General features: G+C 36.3%; 1 protein-coding gene across 2 annotated transcripts in view; it reads right to left on the bottom strand.

Annotated features, from left to right (window-relative positions):
* MAN2A1 (mannosidase alpha class 2A member 1) overlaps positions 1-22,223 on the bottom strand; it is a 158,214-nt gene that overhangs the window by 96,986 nt on the left and 39,005 nt on the right. For both annotated transcript variants that reach the window (XM_024563305.3, XM_045197679.2), the window contains 2 exons: positions 16,547-16,718; positions 1,793-1,920 (listed from right to left, as the gene is read on the bottom strand). In XM_024563305.3, coding sequence (XP_024419073.1) covers positions 1,793-1,920; positions 16,547-16,718 — 300 coding nt within the window. The remainder of the gene's footprint in view (positions 1-1,792; positions 1,921-16,546; positions 16,719-22,223) is intronic.

The following is a 22,223-nucleotide window of genomic DNA, read 5'->3' as shown; positions in this document are numbered from 1 at the left end:
GGGCTCAATCTTCTAAGCATCCTCTCCCTGTGGAGTCACACAGGACGCATGTAATTCTTCCAGCACCAAATTGTGACAACACATAAAACTGTCAACCAAGGAAGCTCTTGAGAGACTCAGTGTCCAAGGTTTTCATTGGGGCTGGTTATGAAGGCACCCTCTACCTAGTACATACTGAAATTCTAGGCTTCCAGAAGTAAAACAAGTATTTGGCATAAACTACATTTTTTTTACAATTTAAACACGGCAAGCCGCTCTTAGCATTTAGGAAATACAAGCCACCCAGACCTACAAGGGCCAACCTTGCAGGCAAGACCTTTCTAAGGATAGCAGTTTCAGGCCTACCATGTTATCTCTTTACTGCACAAGCATGGTGCCTGTGACTTACTCTAAAAACAAGAATCACAACAACAATATGGAAAGAGAAAAAATAAAGCAGATATGCAGAATCATTAATAATTGGTGAACATGCTTCAGAGGTTTAGAAGAGTTCTTACAGCATTCTTATAACTTTTAAGTTTGAAATTATTCCAAAATAAAAAGTAAAGAAAAAATCAATGGGGATTTTATCTCTACAGAGAAAAATTTAAATAATAAAATATCTAGAAATAAATTCAATAAAAACATGTTTACTTACCATACAAAAAACTATAAAATTTTACTAATATGAAATATTTAAAAGGAATTACATACAATTACAGAATGCAAATATTAGACACCACAAAGATTATCAGTTAGTCCCATGTCCTATGAGTTGCAGTGAACACCTGATTTTATCAGTGAAGCACCCTCTGCCCCACTTTTTGTGATAACAGAATCCTTTCTTCCCCATGCAGGACCAATCCATTCCCATGGTTCAGGTGAGGCAGACCCTGTCGCCCTCCACAGCCCCCCTCTTCCCTGATGATCATTTCCACCAAACTGATTAGGCCTTGGTGCTTTCATCTCCTATACCTGTGGCCACAGTTAACGGGCTCAGAAATAAGCACCTGACACAAACTGGACCAATTAAGTAAGGTATTATGGAAAAGTCCTCCTCCTGGTTGTCAGACTGGGAAGATGAGTCCTAATTGCCTATGGCCATCTCACCATGTGGTGAGAGCCAGGAGAGGACTACCAAGCAAAAACGAGCAGAGACAAAGAGACAGCGCCCAGTGTCCACATAACCTACTTTGAGTTCCCTGGGTCCAACCTTACTTACCTTAAGCTACCATATGTCTGGAATTCTCACTGTCAAAATTAATACCTCCCTTTTTTATTTCTTTAAGCTAGTAAATTAGGTTTTTGCCTCTTATGACCAAGGGTTGTAAGTAATATATAATTAAAATCCCAGTGGGATATTTTTAGGAAAAAAATATTCTAATTAATAGAAATAAGGGTGAAGGGTTTACAGGAACAATTATAAAGGACATATGGACAATAACAAGGGGGGTGGAAATAGGGTGGTAGGGAGGGGTGGGGGGAAAAGGCAGAAAACTGTACTTGAACAACAACAAAAAATTTTTTTAAATAAAAATAAAATATAAAAAATAAAAAATAGAAATAATTGGTAAAAAGCAGATAAAATAATAGATGTAAAAAGTTAGATGAACCAAAGAAAAGACTGTATTACATCTGTGTAACTCAATTTATGATCAAAGAAAGATCGTAATCTAATAAAGGATAAGCTGTTCAAAAATAATCAGTATTAAAAATATTAGTTATTTAAAATAATAAAATAGAACTTCATCTCATATTCTCCAAAATGTATTGCCCAGAGTAGTCCCAATGAAAGGGAAAGATCAATACATACCTAAATTTTTTTCCAGCCACTGATGTCCTTCAATTAGTTGGTCAATTAAGGCAAAATAATGTGCAGCAGCTTCATCAGGCATAACCCAGCCACCCGTCACAATTTCAAACTGACCGTTTTCTAGTAAACTAGGAAGAAAAAAAATGTAAAAATTTACATTAACATATAAAAAATAAAAATTAAAATCAGCAGAAATATTAGGGACAACCTTTAAATATAACTGGTGTTTATTATACTAATTGTTAAAACATTTTTATTTTGGTTAAAATCTTTTTTTAAAACTAGTGAACAAATTTGAACTTTAGGACCCTGGTGATAAAACATCCTTAGTGCAGTGTCTGAGGTGTTCCCCCTAGGCCGAAGCCATGCAGGTTGCTTTGGAAGTTCCTTTCAAAGGCTATCATCTCCCATATAACCTCAAAGATTCCTGATGGCAGGAGTCAAATCTAATTTATTTCTAAATCTTGCAAAGCACCTGGCAAAATGCTCTACTCAGAGTATATCTTAATAAGCATTTATTGGAGGGCTGTCATTTTAAGCATGGCATTTGTTTCAGTACTCCTTATGGAAAAATCAGCATTTACTTTATCCTTCTGACACTGGTAGGTTAATCATGCAAACTACACAGAAGTAACAACATATCAGGGTAAAGCTAGTAAATGTCACATGCCTCCAGGAATACAAAAAACATTATAAAGCACTTTGCTCCAGGTTCAGTTAAAATATGGGCTATATAGTTTATTTTTCATTATTGAGTAAAAAGCTCTAATGTTAACATTATCTGGCCGTTGGGTACTCCTTTGCCATAATACCATACAAAGTAACTAGATTTCCAGCCCTAGAAAAACTGAACTGTATAAGAAGGTACCTTTCTCTGAGAAGGAAAAAAAGAAAAAAATTATTAAAAATTTGATGAAGTACCTGAGAAAGTATAAAAGTCAAGGTTTAAGCAAACTTTTAAGTGGCACAGACTTGTCAGTTTGCAATAATATGGTTTGGAAAATGATGTAAAATTCCAGAAGGAAAAGCAGCTTTAACAAGGGTACACATTACTGGCTACCTGTCGGTAACAGCCAAGTACCAAGTCAAATTTAGCTGGAGCAGGTCAGAGGCATAGATAAGTTATTTTCCTACACAGCCTATTACATAAGCTAAAGCAGTAACACACCATCTGATTTATTCAAACATATGCATAATCATATAACCAATGACAGAGTGAATAATGGACAAAATTTCTAAAAATGAAAGAATAATTCCTCGTATACAATTTTAAAATGTTAATTAAATCTCTATTACCATGGGAATCACCAACTAATACAAATTCACAGAGAGAATATGATGGCTCTAATAGTATCTAAAGACAACCACATGTCCAGTGAAACCTCAGATTCTCACAGGCCCGAGTCAGGAACTTGTAATAAAGAAGCTGGAAATTTCTAAAAATTTCCTTCCTTTAATTAACACAACTAAATCCAAGCCTATCTTGTCCTGCTCTTACTGCCAATGGGTTTTAGCCTTTAGTTAGTTCTTTTTCTTATTTTTCTGGTGATTGCCTGATTTAGCCACACTCCGGAGGCCACAGACCAGACCCCCACCTCTTATGCTTTAGAGGCAGTATTCGGAAGCCTGAGGTGTCAGGACAGATTTGGAATTTAATCTCTGGCCATCAAATATAGAAACTTGACTTCCTTATCTCAGTATCCCAATAAACAGATCTTTTGGAAAATTTCAGGAACAAATTTTTCCTACTCTTAAATAGAAAAATAGAAACTAAAATGAAAAGTCACTCCAATGTTAGAATTTTTCATCTATACCAGTATTATTTTGCTACATAATTCCATTCCCACAGGCATGAATATGCTCCAAGAAACAGCCAAACAAGCAACAAGAATCACACATACTATATGCAGCAATCAATTTCCCAAGCTCCATTTGTCAATAACCTAGCCCTTCCCCTCCCTATGATGACTGAGATGCTACTGTAATCCTGTAGTGAGCTTTTCTGCACATAATAATTACTTTAAGGACTATCCTGTCTATTGTTTTGGGAGAGGCATGAAAAGCCTCCCACTCATTAAAATGTTTTCCAGAATTTTCTTACCTATTGATTTTTTTTCTCTCCTATCATTCTCAACCTAGTTGGTTCCAAGTATCCTCATATCTCAGATCAAAGAAAACCTACCCAGGAAAGTCTCCCTGAGCACCCACCTTAAATCAACACTCCCACTGTACCCCCACATTCTATCACACAACAGCATTTACCATAAACCATTCACAGACAGGGACAAGAAAGCAGGACTGACAGTCTCACAGAAACAAAACCTCAAAAGTGGAAAAATATTTAGAGTAACAGAAAAGCTATATTAGGTTATAAAAATATATTTAGAAACCATTATTAGCAGTATTATGGAAATAAAATTAAGACACTTCAGCTATACACTTAAGACTTTAATAATTTTTAAAACACATCAAGTAATGAATGGGAAATACCTCTATCTCAAAAAAATTACTACAAACACAGGTACTTCCAAGTATTTCCATTTACTTAGTGTTGAACAAGCATCACTTGGGCTGTTTCTCTGTGATGGGGGAATACAAATTTTTTTTTTTGAAAGATGTGCCCAACCAATAGGGTCTGTTGTGTAGTTTATAACAAGAGATTCTCTGTTTTTTGGCAAACGGTTGTTTGCATGTATGCTTTTCCCCAAAATCCCAATGAACAAGATCTAGAAGCAAACGTGAAAAGACACAGAGGAAGTGAGGGAAAGGAGCAGGCATATATGTGAGGCAAATCCAGAAAATAAGAAGGGAGCACTAACGTTTGAAATTAAGAACACTCCTATTTCTCTTTTTGAAATGACTGACTTGTGACTACTTTGTGAAGACATTACAGACCTCCAGGCTTTTGCTATTTCATTGTTGGGGAATTTGGTATAAAAAGCTTAAGAAAATAACTGATCGAAATTAAGCTGAGCGTATTTGTCACAGCTCACTCTGCCCCAGATGCAAATTTACACTTAAGACTTCACTGCCAAGCACAAGAAGCTGCAAATCATTTTCTCTGAGTGTCACTTCTTCCCCTGTGCGGACTCATCACACACTTGGAATTTGGTCACACACAGATAGACTCTAAGAGCTTTTTTCCTTAATGGGAAAATTGTTACAGAGAGCTTAATAGGACACAATGCATCACTTAGTGAGCTTCAAAGAATCACAAATTAATTTCACTGAGAAAAAGTTGAATTTGTAATAACACATCTGGGGAAAGATGGAATAATACATGATGATGTATAGAAATTCATTCTTAAATAAAAAATTTGTTCAGTGGAAAATTAAAAAAGATGGAGGCTTGCAATGAATCAGTTAATAACCTAAAGACATCTGCTTATCAGATAACCCGATTCATGTGCCTTTCACAGGGGGTATCTGATATGAGTGTAAAAATAAGATTTGTTTTAAAACCTCTCACATAAAATAACTGGGGAAACTCTCTGATTACTACTGATGCCTGTCCTTAAAGATTTAGTAGGACAGACAGACGGCAAATGAGTCATCTCTCACCTTTTCTCTTCCTCATGTCATTCCAGCCATACCCCTCAATACCCCCTCTTTCCGCCTTTTTTCAGTTTGCTGTCCATACTCTTTCTGCCTGGAATGTTCTCCCTCCCAGTCTGTGCCTTGGTGGCTCTCATGGATCTATTAGGAGCCTTCCCTGGCCACCACCATCTAACCCAAAGCCCCACCGAAATTATCTTTCATAAAATCCAACACTTCTCTTTAATAGCATTTATCACAAACTTAACTACACATTTGTGTGTTTGCTGTCTCTTCCCCTAAACAGACTGTGTGGAAGCTCCATGAGGGGAGGAATCACATCTGTTTTGACATCACTTAAGTCTGTGTTGCTTTTAGTACAAAACTCTCAGAAAAGGGTCCTGATGAGCCAAAAGAAAAATGAACGAAGAGTATGAAGAATGTTATTTCAGGACTAATTGGCTCCTATTAATGAAAAGAAATTTAATTTCACTTCTAAGGAAATGCAAATTAAAATGTCAATGAGATGACACTTTTTATCTACCAGATTGGAAAGATCACAAAGTTGTACCACAAACTGTGATGGCAAAGATGTATGGAAGTAGGCATGACCACATATCGCTCTTAATAACTATCAAATTTTATAATATTAGATACCCTTTTACCCTTGCTCATTCAAAAAGTCAGGAAATGTATAAAAGTGTAAAATTAAATAAAAGCACTGTATACCCTAAAGATATACACTGTATGTATTCACAAAACAATAGTCATGAAATTTTATTTATAATTTTTTCATATTAGATGGTTCAATTAGCAGTTTCTGTAATGTTTTAATATGCATATACCTTAAATATTTCGCTATATAGTAAATATTTCTTTACCCTGTTATTTTTTTTTAAATAATAAAATGTTCATTCAAAATAAATTAGAAAATACCTAAGAGGTTAAAATATAAAATCAAATAAGTCAGTCCACTCTTAATATCTTGCTATAAATGCAGAAGGGGTTCTGTAGGCAGTTTTTAACCAACTTATTTCACTTAACACTACACCATAAACGCCCTTCATGCTAACAGACAGGTACCGCTATGTTTACAGCTACACTGTATTTTCGAAAGCATTTTCATTGAGATATAACATGTAACATGTACATGTTCAATTTGATGAATGTTGACGATTGCCTACACCCCTGCAATCATCGCCCAGAACAAGAGAGCATTCCCACTGACTGACTGAGAGAGCTCTGTCATGAGCCTTTCCAACCAACCCCTACCTCGCCCCCCAAAAAGGAAAGCCATTCTGACATTGTGATTTCTCTCACACCAGATCTATTTAGCTCCTCTTAAGACTTCATAAAATGGGATCATACAATATTTACATTATAGTATCAGGCTTCTTTTACTTAACATGCTTGTTAGATTAGCATCTTGTTAGATGCTCCATATTACTGTGTATTTCAGTAATTCATTATTTGTATGCTGTGTAGTATTCCACTGTATGAATACACCGTAACTTCTTCTTATCCATTTGAAGTGCTTCCAGTTTGAAGTTATGATTAAAAAGCCTGCTATGAAAATATCTATACAGGTGTTTTGTGGGCATATTTTAATATCTCTAGGGGTGAGCTTCTAGGTCACGTGATGTATGTTTAAGTTTAGAAAACTCTTTGGTGGCTTTTCAGAAAGTGTTTGTCTCATTCTACATTCCCACTAGTAACATTTGAGAATGCTGCACGTTCTTGCCAACCCTTGGTGTTGTCAGTCGTTTTGATTTTAGCCATTCTGAAGGATTTGGAACAGTATTTTTCAGTATATTAATTTACATCTCCCTGAGGACCACACATTCCCAGGCCCTTTAACACACACCCTTCCCCACACTGTTGCATCCTAGTGTACATTTCTTTCAGATGTTGAACACGCCATGCTCTTGCTAATTGCTGGCCCATAATCGCAATTCTCTCATAACCTTCGATTCTTTCCCCATATTCTACTACTCCCCACTTAACTGGCTAGTTCTAATCACCTTTCAGGTTTCGACTTGAATACCATTAGCTTCAGGAAGCCTTCTAAGACCCCCTTCTTGCTTCCATAGAAAAAAACACTTTATTGTGATACTGTGTTTAGTTACTTGTCTTCCACACTATGCCCTGAGAGTTGGAACCTGGTCAATCACTCATTTCCTATATCCCTAGAGGATAGAAAATATTCATTGAATGAATGGAGTATCAGGGAAGGCTTCAGCAATGAGGTAATATTTCAGCTGAGTCTTAAAAAGTTAGTAGGACTGAGATTATCCAATGTACAGAAAAAAAAAGATCCAAGCTGAGCTCATGGTCCAATTTCTAAGTAGGAAAAAGCATGTGCCTGAGGACACCCACACGACTCGGTATGGCTAAGAATAGGGTGCAAGGCAGGAAGTGATCAGAGGTAAGGGTGGACAAGTAAGGAGGAATGGGAGAAGAAAAGCCAGTATGTGCTAGGCAACGGAGACTGGTCTCTACCTTTTGACAGTGAAGTCTCACCGAAGCATTTTGAAGCCAAGCAGCAGAGGCAGACTTACATACTAACAGAAACCTAACTGTGTTGGAGAAATGAAGGACACCTAGAAACCAGGAAAAGGAAATGAAGCTGGGGGTCCATGTGCAGAGACACTAAAGGAGCAGAACTGACAAGGTTTAGGAACTGACCGGACGTGGCCTGCATGGTAGAGCACACAGTTGTTAAGAGCACTGGTTCTGGGGTGAGAATGCTTGACTGCAGTCCTCATGCCACACTTACAGGTGGGGGACTTTAGGCACGATCCTTAACACTTCTGCTTCAGTTTGTTCCACAAGAGATAAGAATAATAAACAACCTTAATGAAGGGAATACTATAGGACTGACTGAATAAATACAATTAGTGCTTAGAACATGCCTATACACAGTAAGCATTCAATAAATGTTAGCCGTTAGTATTACCATTAACTAGGGAAGAAGAAAGAAGTTGAGGTTGGAGCTGTAGATCTGGAAGCAGCCTGAACACCCAGTAATTAAAACCACAGTGTGGATGAGCACACACACCAAAGAGAAGAACCTAAGAGTGCTACCACATAGGCCAGAACAGGAGGAAATTGGAGGTGATGAGAAAGGGATGCTCAGCAATGCAGGAAAAGAACCAGGAGACAAAGAGCTCTGGGTTACAGGAGCCAAAAAAGGAAAGAGTTTCAAGGAGAATGGAGTGGTCAAAGTCAATGCCGCAAAGAAGTTCTCCCAGAGGCCTGAGGAAGTATCCAATGGATGAAGCAGATGGGATGGTCCTCATGGCTTTTGCCAGATTCCATGAGGCAAACAGAAGCCAGCAGTTGAAGTGAATAAGACCAGAGCTGCCTCATTGGAGATGGAATGGGATTGGAGAGAATGGAGTGAAACCCATACTTCCTACAATAGACGTACACCATTGCTTCAACTACCAGGACAAAGTTACTCAGACAGTGGTGTATTGCTTTGATTCCTTTGTGAAATGCTATGTATGTTTAGGCTCTAAACTCAATCCAAATCTGCAATTTTCCCTGCAAATCTGGTAGCAGCCTTTGGTCAAATACCACAAAATCCGACCAGTATAAAACGTGTGATAAATTAGTCTGTACAAAAATTTCAGAGGTATATTTTTCTAGTGAAACTCAAAATGCTCATCAGTAAATTTGGACTTGTATTACTTAAGAAAGTAACCTCAAACATTTCTCTGATTTCAATAAGGAAACAGAGATGTTAAGAGAACAGGGTAGAAGATTCACTTAAGTATAAACTTAGGAAAAAAGATTTAAGAGGATGATGGTACAAAGATTAGAGCAAGACTTCGCATTCTTGGCAAAGCAATGAAACCCAGCAATGTGGTAAAGATATAATATCTTTCCCATACATATTTGGAGCCTTATTTCACACCGAAAGGTCCACAGAAAGAAGCTGGTCAAGACTTTGGCAAACACACAACTGTTCTAGGACCTAACAGCTCAGTGGGTTTCTCCATTGAACACTGGTCTCAACAGCAGGAGCAGATGCAATGCAAAAACTATTTCGATGCCTCAGAGCCCAGAGAGGAAAAATGAATATGTAATACACTGGGTGCTAGTCAAAGGAAATGCTAAGGGCTCATGTTTCAGCTGCTTGACTGAATAAGGGCACACATTTAGATGTATTTTAAACATCATGCAGTATTTAACTGCATTTAGTCAAAAATATTCAAATAGGAAGCCTAAAATGTAAAAAAAAAGTTAACATACCAGTCATTTTCAAAACAAAACAAGCATAGACAGAAAATGTGCTGATTATTTAATGAGAGGCAGTTTCTTTTAAATCCAGTGGGTATGTGTTACAATCAGGCACCCTGACTACAATTGATTAAATTAGTTTGAATCACAAAACAATGGAAAAGCTAGATGTTTGCATAGATCTCCCTTCAGTTAACTAGATATTCATTTTCAAAAGCTTATAGAGCTGACTACTTCTGCCACAGGGGAAAGAATCAAACAAGTCATTGCTCGAATAGATTATGGGATCATTTGAGTTATGTTTCTGTTAAGTTGCCACAATCAATTGGTGTTCTTCGGGGATCATAAAAGCTCACATGGAACTCTGCAGGAATTAACAGGTTCTGCTCTGCAACAGCTAGCTCGCAAATTTAGGTACAGACATTTAATCCATAGGCTCATCCTCAAAAAGAAAAAGAAGCCACTGCATAAGCATTACACTAGTCGTCAAAAATTTTTTTTATCAGTAATGCCACTTAGCTCAAGCCCAGAATTTTAAATAATAGAAGCAAACCTATGTAGCTATTGTTTCCCCAAAAAACATACGTTTAGGCAAGAAACACTAAGAATGTTTAAGTAGGAAAAAAATGCTATTACACTAGTTCTATAGATAAATGTAATAAATGAATACAAGTAAATAGTTATAGCTAGAAGGGAGGCAACTTTAGCAAAGCTTAACCGAAAATAAAACTCAGTGTCCCTAATGTGGCTATAAAACAATTTTTTCTTCAAGCAAAGTGATATCATTAAGGATCAGGACTATATTTCAGAATCATTCCCATTGCCAAAATAAAAGGCATGTGAGTAAAACAATGGATTAAGCACTAAATTCTAATATGCATTCCCCCACCCCCTGCAACATCTTACTGCTTACTGTTCTCTACTCTTAATACTGGATTGAATCACATAAAATGGGCCAATTTTGTACATCAAAGCAGTCAAATATCAGCAATTTCATATGGTCCAACGTAAGTAAAATGGCCAACAGAACAGAAAAAAAGAGAGAGAGAGAAGCGTGTCCAGGCAGGACCAGGAGAAGGCGACCATCCTCATGCCATAAAATCAGCAGCACCTGTGACAGACACTATACAGGTGAAACTAAAAGAATTGAACGAGTACTAACCTACAACCCCTCTACGTGCAAAATCAGCACGGAGTCCTAAGTACTGGGCTGGCCAAAAAGTTCATTTACTTATTTCTGTAAGGTGGCTCTAGTAGCGCTTAGTTGTCTTTAACTTCATTCGAAGCAATTTGGTAGATTGTATTGTGACAGCTGTCATAACAGTGTGCATTAAAAAGAAGACACATCAAAATTGGTGACTTTTTGTGTAGCCATTTTAATGTTGAGGATGGAAGAAAATACTCAACATTTCAGATTATGCTTTATTATTTCAGGAAAGGTAAAAACACAATTGAAACACAAAAAAAGGATTTGTGCAGTGTATGGAGAAGGTGCTGTGACTGATCAAATGTGTCAAAAGTGGTCTGCAAAGTTTTGTGCTGGAGATTTCTTGCTGGGTGATGCTCTGTGGTGGGGTAGACCAGTTGAAGTTGATAGCGGTCACACAAAATATTCATTGAGAACAATCAATGTACTCAGAATATCCAAATCAATAAAGTTATTGGTGAAAATGAAAACTGTGTCTTTAATTTACAGAAAAAAACTAAATGGACTTTTTGGCCAACCCAATAGTAAAGAGAGAAGATCTGAGAGATGCCCCTAATCTGAAGGGCCAAGGGCTGAAGCAAAACTGAATCTTGGGACAGACACTAATCATAGTCCCTACCCTGCATTCTCACGGTGCTTCCCAAGCCCAAAGGTGCAGCAGCCTCTCTACCCACAGGCTGTGACTACTGCAGAGAGAAGCTCCCTAATGCAGCTACACTGGGACAGAGCCAGGCATGGCCTCACCTTACCAAAAGCAGCGAAAAGCAACCCAGTTTCCTTCTGAGGTAGCTGGACTCTTACCTATGGATAGTGAGGAAGCACCTTCATACAGGTTCCTAGTGGCTTACAGGTCACACAAAAGAAAGCTAGATACAGAAAGCCAGCCACAGGTACCTCACCTGACAAACAGCAGACACTTCACTGACCTCCCCACCTTCCCACAGTCCCAGGTTTTCGCTTCCCCTTGGCCAGTCCTATTCATAATCTGGGCATCTTTTCTGGCTATTGGGTCTCTACTGCTCATCTTCCAGAACCCAGCTCTCCAAAAATGGATCTGAGGAATAATCTATCAGGTAGGTTTCTTGTTTGCAAGCTGCACTAGCTGATGCTGGAGGGGAAATGTATTGGGAGATTGTCCAGGGCACAGAGTACTGAGGACAGGCTATAAGTCCCCTTAACAAAGGGCTGAAAGAAAACAAGAGGCCACGTGCTATGAGGACCACAGGCACCATGCCACAGAACAGGGAGTCTTGCAAATGCACCAGTGCTGTGAGGGATGACCTGCAAGCTTCCTTCCATATCTGTTTCCCTTCTTCCCATCTCTCCACCTTGCTTCACTCTCTGATTCAAAACCCTAGAAAAATAAACTGATGAACTGAGCTCAGGTCATAGCGGGTCTAGCTGGCCTATATGACCGGGAGCAGGAAAGAGGATCTGATTTCTATGAAGGACCATTTCCCAAAAGGAAATCTGGGGAAATGGATGTTGGCCAGCCAATATTAACTAATAACCATGGCAAGGAAACAAAGTATGTGGTTAAAAAGGAAGGGATTTCAGGAGAATTACTCTCCATTTTGAAACAAATTACAAATGTGAATAGACCGTTATTGCTTAAAGATGAATAAAAAGGGGGAATATACTTAATTTCTGGACAACAATATAAAGAACACAGAACTAAAGGGTAATAAAAAACATGGTTAAAAGCAGGCATTTAAAGCCAGAAAAGAACAGACTCCATGCCACAAAGAAGTGAATCTGAGGGGGGTAAAAAAAAAAAAAAAAAAAAAAAAAAAAAAAACCTTGAGGAAAAAACTCCCAAAACATAGTGAATATAACAAATAAAATAAAAATACATACACAAAAGAGACCAGACACTCAATAACTAGATAATTGAATTCTAAAACAAATGAAATAAAAACTGTAATTAATTAGTAAGAGCACAAAACAGCTTAAGAAATGTTTGAACAGGTAAATGGAAAATTTAGTAAGTTATTTATACCTACACAACTAGTGAAAATTTACAATTTCATGGATAAAATTTTTAAAATTCTAAAACTATCCAAGTTGGAGGGGAGGGAGTACTTCACTGAAACATTACATAAGGAAGCTTTCCTAAGACAGAAAACATAATTTTATAGTTAAATTCTGCTATTAAAAGATGACTCTCAGACGACTTCAGAACTAAAGGGATTTGGTGTCCCAGATTAACACTCAGAGTGGCAAATAAAAGTTAAAATAATAAGAGTTTCTAATGTTATTAATGACTTAAAATACTGTAGACATTGTGCTAAGCACATTATTCCTATTCATCCAATCCTCATAAAAAATAAGTAAAATAGGTTCCAATATTATGCCCACTTGACAAAGAAAGAAGATGAGGCGCAGAGCGGTCCACTCCCCAAGTCACACGGCGACGACGGCAGTCTGCCAGGGTCTGACCCATGCAGCCTGGCTCCAGCGCCCAGCCAGTGAACCACCGCTCCAGACTGTGTTTACAGTAAAAGGGGCAGTGCAGGTCAGGCAAATCCAAACAAAAAGAATAAAAATTGTACAGTCCATACTTTCGGACCATACATATAAAAATTAGTTCTTAAATCTAAAATGTAACTGGGAAACAAAATAGCACTTGGAAACTAAAAATTATTTTCCTAACATACTCAAATCAAAGAGGAAAACAATACAGTTATATAACATTTAAGAAAAATATACAATAAAAAATAACACAAAAAGGTAAAAGCTAGTTAGTGCAGTGCTAAAAGGCAAACACACAAACACAGACGTATTTCTTTATTATAATAAATGAACTGGTCCATTTAGTATTAATAAAAGCAGGAAGAAGGATTTAGTAAAAGATAAAAGTCAACTGTAAAAACCAGTAATATATAAGTAGTTCTTTGGGGATTAAAGGGGAGTGCAAAACCACCAAAAAAATTTTAAAGCTTTAGCCAATCTAATCAGGATGAAGAAAAAATTCAGCTTCCCAAAAGTGAAAAAATTAAATTACAGATGTAATAAAATCTTACACTCTAAACAATTTAAGTAAAATTTCTATGAAATTCTAATGTAAGAAAATACGAAGTTTGTTTATACTCACAGAATAACATAAGACCTAGGAAGACAAAAAAACTTTTTAAATCTTAAAATTCAGTCAAAGAATTACCTATAAAACAAACATTAGTTCCATGGGGTTTTTATAGAACAGTTCTTAATGTAAAAGGTTGCAAACCAGTTGGTAGCTCAATTTAAGGATTGTTTGACTCTGCGTAGGGGGCAGGGCAGTTAGGAAAGAAAGAATCTAAATTAGCTGCTCACAATTCAATTTAAAAGTCAAGATATTTTAGATAATATTTTGGAATTCCAGCTTGTCTTGAATAATTGGAGGAATTTCTTAACAACTCTGGTTCCTGTGGCCAATTCGGCCAGCGTGGAAGAGAGGCTCGCCCTTTCGGGTGGGGCAGCTACTCTTGGTTTAACCCAGTACCCCCAAAGCCCTGGCCAATCTTAAAAGCATTTTAAGGGTGCTATCAGAGGGAAGAAAAAATAAAACCCCCTAATGACTAATGATGGATAACCCGTTCTACCCAAACTACATTTAATGTTTATATCAATTTCCATCAAAATCCCATTTTTAATAGGGTAGGAAAATTTTTAAAAATTAAATCTAAAACTCCATGGAGAAATTAAGTGGTCGCTCATTAAAATAATTTCTCAATAAAGAAAGACAAGGAGAGATTTAAACTGTCAGTCAATGAGCCCTGGCTCAGTGGATTGAGTGCCAGCCTGCGAATCAAAGGGTTGCTGGTTCAACTCCCAGTCAGGGCACATGCCTGGGTTGTGGGCCAGGTAACTGGTTGGGGGAGTACGAGAGGCAACCACACATTGATGTTTCTCTCCCTCTCCTTCTCTCTCCCTTCCCCTCTCTAAAAATAAATAAATGAAATATTTTTTAAAAAATAAACTGTCAGTCAATGAAACATACAAAGCTGCAGCAACTATAGTCAAACAGAAAAGTCCATGAAAGCAGTGAGATATTCCTGAATTCAATGCATATTTAAGTACAAAAAGATGTCACTTCAAATCAGTAAAAAGGGTGGACTATTTAAATCTTCAGGAAGCAGTGCAGCGTCAAAGGAAAACAGTTTGTAGGGCTGGACAGGCTGGACTGAATAGCTCAGCAGTGAGGCATGTCCCAGCTGGGTGACCCTGAAAGACCAGTGAGTGCCCTTATCTCTAAAATGTGGACAATCATTGTTCCTACTTCAGAGGACTGTTGTGAGGATCATCAGCTACATTGTAGGGTACTTAGAACAGAGACTAATATATTAAGTGCTGTATATGCGATACTATTGGGTTGGCCAAAAAGTCTACTTAGTTTTTTCCATAAAGTAAAAGACATATTTTTCATTTTCACCAATAACTTTGTTGATTTGGATATTTTGAGTATGTCGGCTACCTCCCATGTGGTATAATGTTGATTGTTCTCAATTAATTTCTCGATTTGATCAGTATTAACTTCAACTGGTGTACCCAACCATGAAGCATTGTCCAGCGAGAAATTACCAGCATGAAACTTCACAAACCACTTTTAACACATTCAATCAGTCACAGCACCTTCTCCACACACTAATCATTTTTGCATTTCAGTTGTGATTTTACCTTTCTTGAAATAATAAAGTATAATATGCTGAAAATGTTGCATACTTTCTTCCATCTTCAATAATAAAATGGCTACACAAAAATTCACCAATTTTGATAAGTGTTTTTCTAAATGCACACTGATATAACAGCTGTCACAATACAACCTAACAAAATTGTTTTGAATGAAGTTAAAAACAACCAAGCACTACTAGAGCCATCTTACAGAAAAAAACCAAATGAACTTTTTGGCCAACACAATAAATAAATAAAAGAAAGCAATACATGCTAAGATAATCTTTAAACTCTAGGGAGCAGAGGAGAGAGAGATATGGTGAACAGAACCTCCCATCGCAACACATAAAAAAATAAATTTCAGGATTTTAAAAACTGAATGGTAAAAAATGAAACTAGGGAAAAGAGGACAACTTATCTGGTCTCTAGATTAAGGAAAACCTTTTAAAATATGACAGGCAAAGTAAATAATAGGAAAACAGATTCATCATTTTGGCTACGTAAGGATGTTAAAAGTCTGTATATCAAGCAATAAGAATTAAGAAAATAAATAAATACTTCAAGATAAATAAGGGTTGGTATGTGTGTATATTATGTGTGCAAATATAACTACACACCAGTAAGAAAAATTACACAATCAGGCCATATATGACATACTTTGCCTATATACATATGAGAAATATGCAATATTATCACTCATTAAAAATGCAAATTAAAATTATATATTTCAACCATTAAATTGGTCAAGGTTTCAGAGAAAAAAAGTTGTATTATTGGTGAACAGCTGTATTATATGGAAGACTAAAGAATACACTGAAACAACCTTTCCAGGGGCCCCTTTGATCATATGCTTCAAAAAAACCCTTTAAAATATCAAGCCCCTTTAACCTTGTAATTCCATTTCTAGGACAAAGTTGTAACATGCAGATTTCAATGGAAAAGTTGCAAGTCATTTTTTCAGAGATGAACCAGAATCAAGGGAAAAAGGATGTGAAAAAATATTTTAAGTTTCAGATATAAAGCTAAGAATTTTCACCTTCTAAAAATTCAACACTTGTTTCCCTGTACAATGAATGTTTAATGTCACCAAACTTCAAAAAAAAAGTTTAAAAACAAACCTTTTAACAGCATCCTTCTTTTGACTATCTAGAGTATCCCACCACTTTGAAAGGTAAGAGATCTCAGACCAAATAAATTTCCTCCTTGCGTCTTCTTTCAGCTTGATGACCATGTTATTAAAAATATACTGAGTCTTCTCTTTAAAGTACTCATCAAAAGTCTTCAACCAACCTAAATCAAGACACAAATATACCACAAAGGTCTGGTTCATATGTCTGATTTCAACTTAGTCATATTCCATTGTATTACCTTTGGATGATACCCTTGGGTGTTTAAGTCATACATAGGCATACATAATAATTTAACAAATGTTTTGCATTAATGAAACATTAGAATAAACATAAGACTCAGAAAGTCACTAAAAATAAATTATAAAAATACTGTGAAAACTGCACAAATTCAGATACAAATGAGAAAAATGACCAAAGGGCAAAAAGCATTTTTTATACTTAATAATTATGGTATCTAATTATTTATAATTAATATCTAAGGAATTTTCTTATTTTAAAAATCTGAACAATGTTAACAAGTTGCCATTACTGTTCTCAAAATATGGGATGAAATCCGTATCCTCTCATGGCACATCTAAAATTCTTCACCCCTTAAGTAAGTTAAATAAGAAAAAGAAAATCATAAATACAAACTGTATCTAAAAGCCAGCAGCAGAGCAACAAGGTAATTACAACACTATTATGAATATTGAGAAGTAGAATTCTGCCAAAAATAGGCACCGGTTCCCAAAAGCTGTTCATTATTCCATTTTTGGTAACAGAAATTGACACTAATCAAGTAACAAATGTGTACACATCTATGTAAAGTTTTCTCAAAAGAGAACTGTAGATGATGACAACTTAGTTCTCTGATTTTTCCTACTACTTATCAAATATCCAGGTAATTTTATCTAAAGACATTTGCAATCTAAGTATAAAGAAACATTTTTAATAAGACCCATAGCTCCCAACATAGCCCCACCTGGCAGAGTACTAAAGCAAGATAGTGAGTGGCTGAGGCAAAAACGTACAGAGCCACCAGTTCTACCTACTGGCAAAGTGGACAGTGGACCCTCTAGAAAATAACCTCTTATCTATAAAATCTTACAGGGAGGAGTGTGTCCATACATCCAGGCTGAGCTATACTGCTCTATTGTTTCCAAGCCTCAAACACGTGGGAAACTGAAATATAAGGGCTCCAACTGACTATTTGTTTTGTCACTGCAATTAAGTTAATATTCAATGTATACTATATTTGCTGGCAAAAAATAATAAAAACCTGAGATGGCAGAGAAGACAATACAAGTGTTTTGACAATGCAAATACAAGCTTCTGAAAAGGGCACTGCCACCGCGACATTTCTTCCTTTTGCTTTCACTGAAATCTGTCATACATTCCATAGTTATTTACTGAGCACCTGCAAAGTGACAGGTATGAAGCTAAAAGCCAAGTCGAAATACAGTGTCAAATGTTTTTTTATAGGACTTTCTTGATCTAGGGCACTTTTAAGTTGGTTTTACACCAAATAATGCTACCCAGATAATCCAACTTTTCCATGTTTAAATTATAAGCCTATACCTGTAATAAAAAAAACAAAACACACAACAGATATCTTAGTGTGATCAGACCGGAGGCTGATATATAATAAATACTAACTACTATTATTATTATTAGCATAATTATCATAAGTCTTTAATTGCCCCTTCCCCATCTCTACAATTAAAGCAGGTAAAAGAAGAAATTAAAAAAATTTCTAACATATTTTTGAAAAATATACAATTTACTTAAAACATTTAAACAAACTGCTTCCCATCTTAAACATATTGGTTGTCCGAAATCATGACTTTCACAGAACTCATTCTGTGCCCGTGTGATGGGCTGAAGTCCTAATTCCCAGTACCTCAAAATGTGATTATTTGGCTATAGAGTCTTTTAAAGAGGTAATGAGGTCATGTGAGTGGACCGTAATCCAGTATGTCCTTATAAGAAAAGGTGGTAGGACACAGACACACACAGAGGGAAGACCATATGAAGACGCTTGGGGAAGAAGGCCATCTATAAGCCAAGACAAGAGGCCCTCAGAAGAAACCAACACTGCCACCACCTTAATTTTTGACTTCTAGCCTCCAGAAATGTTAAGAAATAAATTTCAGTTATTTAAGTCTTCTAGTGTGTATAGTACTTTGTTCACGACAGCCCTAGCAAACTAATACAGCACTAGAAAAAATTAGTGTTACTACCATCCAAAAAATAAAAATCGCAATGTGAGAAGAATTTATTTTACCAAATGCCATCATGATATTATCTACCTCCATATTGCAAGATTGAGCCAAAAGCAAATCTACATAAGTAACATCTATTATTGTAATAAGCTATTAATACATATGTATATTAAGGACAATGTAAATTGTTTAACCAGCTTCTATTAGTTATTTTTTTAAACATCACAGATACCTTTCATCTAAATTTTTTAAAAAGACAAGACTAATCCCTAATTATTTGGTTTTTAACTGAATTAAAGAAAAGACCTATGAATAGTGGAATGCCTCCAAAATTAATTTAGTAAGAAAATTCTAATAATCTAGCATAAAAGGCAAACTTAGAACAGCCTTTATAAAGATTAATACGTATAATGTTTTTTAAAGTACAATCACTTAATTTCATCAGTTAAACTTTGTTATGAACTAAGGCCATTTCAAAGAATAGTTTATCACAGGAGTTTTCATAAAGGAATCACAGTGACTGATAAATCCATTCTGCCTTCAACACTTCATTTGCCCTTCAACAATCACACAGAAAATATATCAAAGATATTTAAGTGAGCCAAAATACAAGTTCAGAGATGTCAACTTAAGAGCTTCCCACAAAACTCATCTATAACAGAGACTAATATCACAACAATACAGCACAATTAATGAAGAATGAAGTGAAAGATGGCCTCTTGAAGCTTTCAATATTGAGTAATATAACAGTAAATTAGTTTTTATTGCTCTATACAATAGAGTAATCAAGTATTCCCTTTTACACTGAATTGGCTTTTCCTTTTTCCAAATTACTGTAAAACTACAATTGTATATTATCATGAGCCCAATCAGAAAGATCGTATTTTATAAAAAGTTCTATGGGATAAATTTTTGTGACACAAATTAAATTCTTACGTCTAGATTTAATCATCTCAGGACACTGAGTTGCAGACTGATTTACTTAAGTGGTCAATTCACAGACTACCCTCTCCCTTGAATATACTTGGAAACTGAACCAGGGCTAAAACAGCATTAAGAACACCTTTCCATTTAGTCTTTGGCATTCTAACAACCCTATCACCCATAAAAAAGCTAATTGCTATATTAAGTAAGTGGGGAAATACTTAAAACAAAAAATACATAATTATAAGTCCTATAAAGCAGGTATAATCCTAAATTTGATATCATTATTTTATCATAAAAATTTAAGTTCTAGTATATACAACTAATAAAGTTGAAAACTCTTGTTTATTTCTAATGTGCATAAACAATTAAACAATTGTTCACTGAAAAAACACAATTTTTAAAATATCCTGGACTCCTGATCTAGCTTCGAAGTCTAAAGACTTTGTGGAGACCTGATCCTCTTAAGAACGCTTAGTTTCATTTGGTTCGTGGGCGTACACAGTATCACCCTCAGGACCAGGCAAAAATTCCCCACCCGGAGCTCCCCATTCTTCCCTGACAACATCTTTTCCACATGACAAATCCACACGACAAAGAACGGGCCCATCCAGAGCCTTCCCTACCTGCTCTGCCCTGCCCTTCTGAGTACCAGGGTCCAGAAATTTGTGTCCAAACAGCTCCAAGCTGACTTCTAGAGCCTCCCCTGTCAGGGCAGTGAATCCTGCAGGTAGTGACCTCCAAGGTCCTGCTGTTTGTAGAGATGTGCAAAAAGTGCTGATGTGTCTGCAAGAAGGACCAGATCTAGGAGGAAAGCGGGTGGGATGCGCCACAAGCTGACTCTCCCCACCTACCACCACATTCCAGTGGGGAACTGCAGCCCCAGCAATCTAAACCCACACTTGGCCTTCTAGATCACTGAGCTACAATGTTCCTTAAGGCAGGTGGAAAGAACCTATTTTATTTAGCAATATATTAGTTTGATTTATAACTTTTAAATGTTTCAACTTGGGGTCTGAGGGCCGCCATGCATTCTTGACCCTGGTCCTGAAAATTTTCAATGCAGGCCTGGAAACATGCCAACCCAAACTTCAAACTAGTTAATCTCATGAATCTAGCACCTGATATGAAGCCTACAAGAGCAAGAGTTTAATAATCACCTGATTGATGAATGATGACATATAGCCAAAAGGACTGAAAAAAAATGGTATATGGAACATAAATGCAAGTTTATTATACTTCAACTAGAAATGAAACCAAAGGTAAAAGATATCATACACTACTATCTCCAATATATCCATTACTGTCTATTCTAATGCTAACCTAATAATCTTTGACAAATATCTTTGAGTTTGTCTTTTTTATTGAATTTATTGGAGTGACACCAGTTAATAAAATTACATAGCATTCAGGTGTACAATTCTGTAACATATCCTCTGTACACTGTATTGTGTGTTCACCACCCCAAGTCAAGTCTCCTTCCATCACCATTTATCCCTTCTTACCCTCTTCTACCTCCTCCCACCCCCTTTCACTCTGGTAATAACTACAGCTAATATTTTGAAAAGGCTCTGTGAGCCCTAAAATGATTTAAAACACCCATCTCAAAAAAGGCATGTACCTCAAATCATTGTTACACTGTTATGGTTTTAACTACTACAATAATGATTTTTTAATGAGTACATTAATTTCGCTCAAAAGTTAAATAGGTACCAACTGTTAAGAAAACATAAAAAGACTTTGAGTCAGAAATAATTATATACAAATAAACATTTAAAAATGCAACTTAAGCTTCAAGTTATTTCCATTTTAATGTATTCTCTAACTTAAAAATAAATACAAATATGACTCATGAAAAGCTTCTTTATTTTAGTAATTATATTATTCCCAATCAACAGGCTTCTTCCCTCACTTGTCAAATCCTTCAACAATTGACTGCAACATCCAGGCTTACACTTAAGGGTCACATATAATCTTAATTGGTATTGCCATAACTCACATATGCTGCTGATTAATTTCTATTATAAATTAAGCTTGCTTTCCCCCCACTAATAAACTGTGAAAGGGCTTTAATTAACATTCTGTTCTGGTTTATTCATTCAAACACAAACCAAGCATCTAATAAGGGCAAAGCAATAAAGCTAATCTAAATGGAAACAGATTCTATAGTGAATATATGAACAAATGCTGTGAGAATAAAGAAATGGTAAATTCCCACCAGAAGGATAAAAGAGAGATTCTTAGATTAGTCGTCATCTGGATAGGGGGAAAATGTGGTATTTTCAAACTGAAGCAAGCGCATATGGAAAATACACCAAGCCATGAAGGCAGATGTGAATGTCGGGAAGCAGAAGGCACCTAGGCATGGCTGCACTGCAGCTTCCACAGTGGGAGTACGTTGAGAAACGAAAACAGAAGTGCAGCGTCAGATCAGTGGAAAGCTTCTGAACCATTTTTGTTTCTTACCGAAAACTTAGGAGAAAGAAAGTTAAGGTTTTCTGATTTGTGCTTTGAAAAATAACTGGAGAATAAATGGTAAT

Source organism: Desmodus rotundus, chromosome 1 (genome assembly GCF_022682495.2).
Source record: "Desmodus rotundus isolate HL8 chromosome 1, HLdesRot8A.1, whole genome shotgun sequence".
NCBI lineage: Eukaryota > Metazoa > Chordata > Mammalia > Chiroptera > Phyllostomidae > Desmodus > Desmodus rotundus.
The sequence above is the reverse complement of the archived record's forward strand: the minus strand, read 5'-3'. Positions and strand labels throughout refer to the sequence as shown.